The sequence below is a fragment of the Xenopus tropicalis genome, chromosome 1 (assembly GCF_000004195.4).
Source record: "Xenopus tropicalis strain Nigerian chromosome 1, UCB_Xtro_10.0, whole genome shotgun sequence".
Classification (NCBI taxonomy): Eukaryota; Metazoa; Chordata; class Amphibia; order Anura; family Pipidae; genus Xenopus; species Xenopus tropicalis.
In genome coordinates this window covers 35,527,426-35,537,776 of record NC_030677.2, presented here as the reverse complement: position 1 = coordinate 35,537,776, position 10,351 = coordinate 35,527,426, and the positions used below count along the sequence as shown (strand labels likewise).

Here is a 10,351-nt window from a genome sequence, read left to right as displayed (position 1 = left end):
CCTCAGATACCGGTAATTAAGAAGAAAATCCAAAAGGACTGCCAGAAACTGCTTCAATTTCCTACTCTGGCTTTGCCAGACTACAGAAACAATGGATCAGAACGATCAACTCTTTTTTAGCCAAGGCCCCATTTCCAACAATGCCTTGCACAATTTGGTCATCTATCCTCCTTCTTCTGCACACAATGCATTGTGGGAACTGGAGTCTTGACTGGGGGAGATACAAAGCTGTAGTTTTGGATTTCCTTATTAACCCCAGTAGATCAGCCCCTCTTTTAGAAGTGGGAGCAAGATCAGGGTTTATTAGTTTAGGGATACAAGGTATTACAGTAGAACCCCGAATTTACGTCCCCGGATTTAACGTTTTCCCGCTTTTTACACTGTTTTGTTGTGGTCCCACCAATTTTAATACATCCCTATGGGCTCTATTCCCGGATTTTACATTTGTATTTCCCACATTTTACACTGTTTTTATCATGCCTCTCCCTAGCAAATCGCTTAGTTTTAAGGTGAAAATACAGCTTACTTTATGAATTAAAGTTCCCCCATATTTTGCAATCGCTGGCGCCATCTTAGGAAGGTCAGCGTCACCACTGTCGCCTCATATTTCATACTGTCGCCTGCACGCCTATCCGGGAGCGTACAACATACCGCGAGAGTTGCACAAGTATGGGGAATTTGTAACAGAAACACCGGTCCTCTATTAAAACGGCTGTACAAGGTGCGGATTTTCATTAAAAGAGTACAGATTTTTGTTTTAGAAGGAACAATACAGTGCTGTACAGTATTCTTTTCCGCTTTTTATTAATTTATAGTGATATTTAAACTTTTAGCAAACACATACATTAAATGCAAAATGTTTTACAGTACTGTATGTGTTTAAAGTTGTTTCAGTACTAAAACCTGTGAAATAACTCTGTAAAGGAACTGTGTTGCAAATAAATAAGTATTCCTGTACTTATTTCCTTTAGATCGTTGACATTTATGTGTCCTTAACACATTTCCCTCATTTTATATTTTCCCTGATTTTACATCTTTTTTCCATGGTCCCCTGAAAAACGTAAAATAGGGGTTCTACTGTATACACTCTGTCTTTCTAGCTATAAACAAAATAAAGAGAATTATTTCCTGTATAAATATTAACTGTGGAGTATTTTTTGGTAATAAGGCATGTGTGTACTGCACTCATTAACCTGTCAGATGACCTATATTAGCGCATTACTTATTCATATAAGCATTCCTCCCAACTGGGCCTGTTTAGGTGGAACAGTTCTAATCTGCGCACCAGAATAGGGTTGTGGCTTGTATGAGTGTGGGCGGGTCTGGGTGTGTCTTGGTGTGGCTTAAAGAAGAATGCTTAGTATATGAGGAATGTTGGAACTTTGTATTCGTCATGGAAATGAACCCTCTGCCATCATTATTTTGAGTGCTGCCCATAATGACAACCAATAATTAGCAAATTATAAAAGTGGAGCATTGAATATAGAAGCATCTGCCATGGGTCGGTATCAGCAAACAAGGAAGGCACATCATAGAAATAACACTCTGATTCAAGTAGAAATGCTAGTATAAATTATAGTAGTATGGTATGGGATCCCTTATCCGGAAACCCGTTATCCAGAAAGTTCCGAATTACGGAAAGGCCAGCTCCCATAGACTCCATTATAAGCAGATAATTCTAATTTTTAAAATGTATTTTGTAATGATAAAACAGTAGCTTGTACTTGATCCCAACTAAGATATTATTAACCCTTATTGGGGGCAGAACAGCCCTATTGGGTTTATTTAATGGTTAAATGATTCCCTTTTCTCTGTAATAATAAAACAGTACCTGTACTTGATCCCAACTAAGATATAATTAATCCTTATTGGAGCCAAAACAATCCTATGGGGTTTATTCAATATTGACATGATTTTTAGAAGACTCAAGCTATGGAGATCCAAATCTGGAAAACCCCAGGTCCCGAGCACTCTGGATAACAAAGTACCTGTAGTAAAAATGCTAGTATTAATGTATAGTAGTAGATATGCTAGTATAAATGTATAGTAGTAGTAGTAGTAGTAGTAGTAGAAATGCTAGTATAAATGTATAGTTGTAGTAGAAATGCTATAAATGTATAGTAGTAGTAGTAGTGGAAATTCTAGTAGAAATGTATTAGTAGTAGCAATGCTAGTATAAATGTATAGCAGTAGTAGAAATGCTAGTATAAATGTATAGCAGTAGTAGTGGAAATGCTAGTATAAATGTATAGTAGTAGCAGTGGAAATGCTAGTATAAATGCATAGTAGTAGTAGAAATACTAGTATATGAAGCACAACAACTGGCATGGAAGTTTGGCACTGTCTTTTATTGCTTTTCTGTAAATTGGAACATTGCTCCACAAGGTTTGCAGTTTTCTCCAGTACAAATATATGTGAATCATTCTCAGTGTGCAGCAGGAAACAACAGGTTCCAAAGCCTGACACGTGCCAGGGTAACAGCAGTTAATGTGTGTAGGAAGTCATGGATTTCTATACAAGCTGTTAAAAATAATAATAATAATAAAATGCCCTGTCACATAAAGGCAAAGTGCCCAACATGGGGTCACCCAAGACAACCCATATGTAAATAGGTTTTTGGATAAAGTGGATATTTAAATAAAAAAAACACACGGATGAGGGTATCTGACCAAAGTGTGTCCCAGTTCCCTGAAGTCTTTGGAATCCAGTCAGTTCAGGTTCTGGGATGCTTTGGGACCCCAGACAGCCACCAGGCCAGATTTGTTGTACATCATTTAATAAATGTCCAGTCTTGTTCTATAGACGGGATTAAAGAGCAGTCTTCTATTAGTGCAGTTTTGGTGCCATCAGGAAGAGCAAACTCAGGTATTGGGGGAAGGGAGCCACTCTTGCTTGTTGTCACTATATAATGCATTTAGGTCAGTGAGGGAAGAGAGATTATCCACTTATATTAGTGAGTTGGACACCAGGAGAGTGAGCGGGAGAATATAGGGAATATGTGAGAAAATCTGGTGCCCACACATACTCCGTGTTACTAGGGTGCTGGGAAAAAACATTGGATTGAGGTGAGAAAAACATAAAAGATACATATACTAACTTTAGTGCACAGTCTAAACAAAAACATTGTGGCACTGCATGAAATGATTTTATACATAGTGCACTATGGGATATCTCAATAAAACACATGTTGCCTATACCAAACCATCCCGTTACAGGAGGAGAATGCAATTCAGTTCAGGTTGGCTAACATTAAATTGATTTCTCGCAATATCCAGGAACCCAAGGTGAGCATTTGGGCTACCAGCAGTACTGTGCCTGTACTGAACTCATGAATTAGCGGATGTGTCCCTGGGCAGGAATAACGGAGAGGCCCCACACTGGAAGCTGTAATTATGTGAATATTCAACTATTACGCACAAATATTATGTCATTTGCTTTCTGGCCAAGAGACTCAATACCACTATAAAGTCCAAGAGAAACTGGGTAACACAAGATATAAAATCAGCCTCTAGGGGCATCTGCTTATGGCTTCCTTTTGGCTCAAACCACTTTTTATGGTGCTGACCTCGATGTTTTTTGGCCAACAGTTGTGGACTTGTGTCATAAGCCCAGAAATAAGATTTTACCAAAATGGTAACCTGTTGAGGGGCTGCTGTGACTTGTAACTAGAGATGGAATCATGTTGGCTATTTCTCGGTTATAGAAACCATTTTGCAGATCCTTTCATAATTAAAGCCAAGGCGATCTTATTTATAAGAACACACATTTCTACAAGATATGATATTGTACAGTATGTAAGGCAAATAATAATGATGATCATTTTTCTTGGATACCTTTCTCCTTCCCTGTGTGCCAGTGATACAGGACCAATCATTCTGAATAAATTCAATATAAAACACAGACTGGTATTTGTAGTATATTTATCCGTTTCTTCACCACTGGTAGTAATACAGAGGACACTGTGCTATGCCTGTTGTAGTTTATTCTAGTGCCTGTTCTGCTAGGTCCCTCTCTTTCTTGTACAGCAGAGTTGCACCCTATGTTTTAGGGATAAGTTGTTCATTATTAAATAAACTTAGAGAGTTGCTGATAATGTGCTGCCTGTTTCTGGAGCCTTGATATAAACTACAAATATAATCTACAGAAGCTAAAGGCCGAAAACAACAGACAAAACCTGCAGCAGTGCTACTGGCACCATTTCTTACTTGTGGGCTGAACTCAGGCACTTGGCTAGTCTGGGGGGTATGTGGTTTAATGGGATTTAGGGGAATTTTATGAACTACTACTTGTAATTCAAAAAGGCAAGATGCTCCACCAGCTTAAGCACTACAAATGGATTGTATTGTTGCCAATTACCCCCTGGGTAATGCCTCTAGGTAACAGAAACCAACAAATCACTGTAAGCAGTAGTCATGTTTGAATACTGTAAGTGATTTAAAAAAAAAGATAAAAACACAGCAGCAATACAAACTTTAAAACATGTAGTAACTAAAACAGTTGTTAATACACAGATATAAATAGATAGTATGTTACAGGGCAATTAAAAATGTGAATTGTACACAGCATTCAGCTTGGCCAGAATGAGCTGCAAACTGAATGCCTAAAATCCAAGAGGTGCTATGCAGCCAGAGGGAGAGGCCAAACTGCTACAGACTCCTGCTGCAACGCAACAATTCCATTGCAATATATTCTGAAGTCCTTCGGTTCAATCAGCTTAGTCTGAATGAGATTTCTAGGAATGGAATTGTAAAGTCTTAAAACATAAAAAGGAAAAATAAAATCTGCCTTGCTTAACAGGCAAGGGTTCATTTTCTTCTAAAATAAGCACAATTCTCCCGAAAACCAGCATCCCCCATCCATTTTCCATGTATGAGTGAGAGACTCTGAGCACTGTATGAAGCCGTAAAGCCTAAAGTGAGTGTGGCTTTCCTTGCGGAGGCTCCTCCTGTACAGACAAAGGGTGCAGGGAGATTTTATTCCTTGTTGAGCTGGTTGGGCTCATTTTGGTCATTACAGAGCTTGTTCCCTTGCATATCTTTAATCTGAGCACGTAATTCTTCGATGGTATTTAGCAAGGCAGACCTTTCCAGCTCCAGAGTAAGGACGGATCGTTTTAACTTGACCTCGTTGCTCTGTAAGTTTTCTACGGTGGATTCTAGCACCTGTATTCTCCCATGTGATACCTGTACAAGGAAAACAATACACGGGTCATTGAAAGCCATGAGAGGGAAGCTAAGATTAGCCACATTACACATTTACACCTTTAAATTGCCCCAGCTATGCACTTAACGCTGATAAACTGTTACTGTCCTCATTTCTTAAGTTAATACTCTGTGTTCTGCAACCCCTGCCATAAAATGCCCCCAAATCTAAAATAAGTCACATTTTCCTCTGTGTAAGTAATGGAATACAGGGCAATAGATAGCAAGAAATATACACAGCAGTGTAAGCATAAACAGGAAAGGTTTGGACTAACTAAGTACTATTACTGTAGATACAGAAGCTGGCAGAAAACATGCAGAATTATAGTGCCATAACCATAGTAACAGACAATTACTGGTATTTGGTCTCTAGAAATTCTACCAGCCAAGGGAACTATAAAGCTTAGCAGTAGCTGGCCAACAACAGATACTAGGGCTTGGCAGTTACAGAGCCTCTACTGAGTGCCGCAGCCTACAGTGTTCCCTGGCAATTGTGCCACTGATACTGGAGCCCAGCCTGAAGAACAGTAGAACAGTTAGGTGTTATCTCCAAATGTTACCCTGTTTTCACTTGAAGCTCAGTTAGGTCAAGATTTGGGGTGACGTGCTGATCTCCACCTTAGAATAACCACCTGCTGGTTCAGACTGAAAACTGCAAACAGATACAGTTTGGGCAATCATGGAAGGGACATATCCAGGTGGGCATATTCTGACCCACGCATGACTGCTTGGAACAAACTCTAAACAGCTCATAGCACAAGGTTATGGTTAGGAGCTAAATGCCAAAATAAAAACCACTGGCTTATTTTACAAAGTCCCAGTACCTTGTGCAGGTTTCAAATCCAGCCAGGGTTTGTTTTAATTTCAAGGGTTTGCATTGATTAAATGACTTTAAAAATATTGGATAAGCAAAGATTTGTGTTCATAGACACCTTTTTCTATTCAAAGTAAAACATGCAAAGAGGGGTTGGGATTCAGTTTTGTATCTGGACAAATCTTTGGGTTGGATTCAGCATATAGCCCAGTCCATACAATCTGCAGACATACATCTCAAGGAATAAGGGCTTCCCTTCTGACAAACTGTAACTAAATGTGGAGCATAATGTGCACAGAACCAGTAGCTAGTGAAAGATCTCTGGTTAAATAAGTCATGTGTCTGTCAGTAGGAACGTACCTGCAGCTCCTCCAAAAGGTCAAAGTTCTGTTTGCGCAATGTACTATTTGCCTTCTCTAGTTTATTTATCCTCTGGTTGTCACTGAGAGGAGATGAATCAATCAGTTCATCCTGCAGTACATGATATTCCACTTCATATGCCTGAAGCTGCTTGGAAATGTCCATTTCAAACACCTGAACAATTGAAAAGTGCATAATGAGCAGTAGCATTTCAAGGTATAATATATACACACTATAGATTAAAGGCACAGTTAGCAAAAGGACAGATATAACACGAATAACATGGAGGAGCATATCCTCACCCTGCCACCCCACTCACTAGTCCAAATGACTGCAGCGCACCGTTAGCCTGAATATTTTTGCCTTACCATATGTTTCCCACTTCCACAAGAGGTAGTTGTGAGGGCACGCTTAAGGGAATTATGGGACAACTCTGTTCATGAAACAATTATTTTTAGGGCCAGGAGGCATTGAGTTGTGAGGCCCAGTAACTGCCATATTTACCACTGGTAGCACACTCATGATAAAATGCAATATGTAAAGCAAAACACAGGCTAAGATGACATGTAAAAGACAACACTATTCCTATCTTTTAACCTTGTACAGCAATGGTAAAACCATTTGAGGCTTGTTTACTTAAATTGGTGCTAAATTTCATGGTACAGTTACCCGTAGCAACCACTCTGCAATTCATTTTATTTACTTTAATACAATTAGGAATTAATGAGTGGCTGGAACAGGTAGCTTTACTAGGGTAATGCAGCACCTACCCTGTACTTACACTAGACCATAATATTAACATTTTATCTACCTATACTGAAACACACTCTTTCACTTACCTGGTTAATGGTCTTTTCCATCTGCACCAGACCCAAGTTTGGAAGAGTGTTCTTTATAAATTCTACAATAGATTCCAAATTTTCATGCTGCAAAATCAAGGGCTTGTGGCTTCCGAGCAAGCTGAGGGCCACCTTAAATATGACTTCTGATCCCTGAAGGAAAATCATATCTGGAAATGGAGATGGCATATAAACATGGAGTGGAGTGAACTGCTTATTTCCTCATAGGACAATTTTATAACAGGCAAAATTAATACAAGGATTCCTAACTATGGTGCTGGCCCTACCCAGTGATGGAGTCCCCAATGTTTAGGATAAGAATATTAGGAAAAAAGTGTATTTACAACAGTGCCCCCGCTATGGGACTGCTGGTACACATTTCCAGGTGTATACTCTTACCATAACTGTAGGAAGATGAACAGTGAGGTACATATTAATACGTGATTTTTAGAAAAAACTTGAATAGCACGTGTGGCACAGCAGGAACATACTGTATTAGGAACACACTGTATACGACGTGACACAATTCCTTTCTGAAGAAGTGAACCATCAAGCCAGGGAGTGCCTATTCACTAGGGAAACAGCAAGGTCACCATACCTGCTAGGCCACACAGCTAACATAATGTACCTTTTATTGTCACTGCTCTGGGAAACAATGCCTCCCAAGCGGGTTGTGTTGTGCAAAGCTAAGTATTCTATAGGTGTTGTTGACAGAATAGAGAAAGGTAGCATTTCCTTTAAAAGAGAAATCACTAGGGGTTTTGCCACATTTTAGCACAATAACCAAATCTAGGGTAAAGTTGCAAGGCAGTTCTTACTTGTATAAAAAGAAGGGAGTACTGTACAACTGCCCCACATTACCAAGTAGCCTGCCTTCCTGCCATTCTAATTTCTGCAAAAACATACTAAATATGCTACTACAGGTGTGGGATCCGCTATCTGGAAAACCATTATCCAGGAATTAAGAGAGGGGCATTTTCCATAGACTCCATTTTCAAAATAATTTCCCAACTAAGATAGAATGAATCCTTATTGGAGGCAAAACAATCCTAATGGGTTTATTTAATGTTTAAACATTTTTTTAGTACACTTAAGGTATGGAGATCCAAATTACCCCTTATCAAGGCCAACCTTGGGTCCAGAGCATTCTGGATAACAGATCCCATATTAATATACCTATTCAAACATTCAGCATCCATTCCAAACAACTGACATTCTGTTTCACCCTACTCTGTGCTGACCCCTTAATAATGGTGCTTAGGGTTATTGGACAGCTAGGTTTTCACAATTCCACCAGCCAAATTTCATTCAATAAGTCCCTCACTTTAGCTCATTTATTGTGGTTTTAACAGATCTAAACATTTTGAAGTTTCCTACACTCTGCAGTAATAGGCCACCATCGCAGCGAAATTAAAAACAAACGCTGTCTTTCCATCAGCATCCTTTTGACTCTGAAGGATTCTTCCTTCACCAGGGAGGAAACACAAGGGATGGGTTTTTTACAACAGCCAACACAAGCACAGTCGTTCTGGGCACAGAACATAGCAACTGATTTCCTACAGTGCAATTTTCCATCTGTTCTTCTACAAATGCTAAAACAGCAATAGCATATACTGGGAACCGGGCTCGCATTTTAGAAATGATTTTGTCAAAAGCATCTCGTCAGTAAATTCACCTTCCCTGTGCAGTTGTACAGTTCCCCCATTCCAGTCTGATGACAGAAAACAAGTTGCTCTGACATCAGGTCCGAGCTGTGGATCCTGGCAAATGCCTGAGGGGCTGCTATAAGATGCCATAGACAGTCTGCGTACTTGAAATGTCAGGGTCTATTTTGTATCCCAGTCCAGGCCTGTCTGACATGGTAGATTAGTGTGCATTCTATTTTAGGGTAATGCAACATAGCATTGAAGGTACTGGGTTATCAGGTATGGCTCTGCCCATGCTTCACCCTAATTGGTCCCTATTATCCCCAAATACCATAGAATCACACAAAAACCCTTTTACCATTGTAACAGCTCCACCCCACCCACCAAGTGTAAGACTTTTTGGAATCAAATCCCTTCCCCTGACAGTCACAGACTCAAAGTAACAGGCTTCAGAAATGTTACTTGGGAACAGCTCTTGCTATATATTCCTCTCATAAGTGCAGGCCCAAAGCTAATAAGACATTTGCCCATCAGTAGCACTGTTACAGTGAGGTTTCAGGAGGCTGGGTACATGGGCTGATACTATGGCACTGTGCCTGAGGGTTGGTGTTTCATTATAAGCAAGTTGAAATCATTAAATTTAAAGCTTGTCACCCATGTGACATCACCCATTGACACACGTAGTGCAATTTGCATTTCTGAATATGATGCAACATAAACATGTATAACCCATAGCACTAGTATATTGTAACATGAGGAGGCAGATTTAAGATGTTTGGGGCAAAGGCTTTTTACATGTTCTCTATTAGAGGGGCAGTTATGGACAGTTTCTTTGTTGCCTGTGTATCAGCTCTGCTTTAGGTATATAAAAAATAACCTTTTTATAGTCTCAAAAGCAAGTGAGTTGTCCCTATTCCTCCCAATCTAATCTACACAGCGCACAAATAAGCAAAATGACATATTACCAAAGACTCTCGCCACAAATCCCAGCGGGAACTGAGAGGCGAACATGGTAAGGAACCAAGGAGCAGCATACAGGCTGGGCCCGATCTCATAGGTTTCCAAGTGATTGTACAGATCCCGGTGATAGTCGTGCAGGAGTCGGGAAAGCTGGTACATCTGGATCTGTGGAGAAAACAGAAATGTACTTGTTTTAAAGAAAAACATATTTAATTCTTTATGTAAAGTTAGGAAACTAAAGCTTAAAAAAATGCAGTATTTTCCCCAAATTTTTCCATTTTTGATATAATTGCCCTGTGCCTACTGCAATTGTGTCCAGTTTGCCAACCCAGATGCAACTGCGTGAGCATTTCAGTACAAATCGGATGCAGTTGCTCCAAATATTTTAGTCTGAATGGCGTCATTTCTGTTGTTCGGCATGAGCGACATATGCTCTTTATTCTTTCAGTGCAAATGAACTGCAGTGATTGATGCAGGGGGCTGAGGGAACCTGTTCAGGAGTGTGGCACCAAGTGCAACTATATGGAAGTT

The 10,351-nt window shown here is 39.8% G+C and overlaps 1 protein-coding gene across 7 annotated transcripts in view; it reads right to left on the bottom strand.

Moving 5' to 3' along the window:
• Positions 1 to 2,329: 2,329 nt before the first annotated feature.
• tbc1d1 (TBC1 domain family member 1) overlaps positions 2,330 to 10,351 on the bottom strand; it is a 103,728-nt gene continuing 95,706 nt past the window's right edge. For all 7 annotated transcript variants that reach the window (XM_031895363.1, XM_031895364.1, XM_031895365.1 and 4 more), the window contains 4 exons: positions 9,826 to 9,985; positions 7,215 to 7,384; positions 6,376 to 6,549; positions 2,330 to 5,183 (listed from right to left, as the gene is read on the bottom strand). In XM_031895363.1, coding sequence (XP_031751223.1) covers positions 4,974 to 5,183; positions 6,376 to 6,549; positions 7,215 to 7,384; positions 9,826 to 9,985 — 714 coding nt within the window. In that variant the 3' untranslated portion in view covers positions 2,330 to 4,973. The remainder of the gene's footprint in view (positions 5,184 to 6,375; positions 6,550 to 7,214; positions 7,385 to 9,825; positions 9,986 to 10,351) is intronic.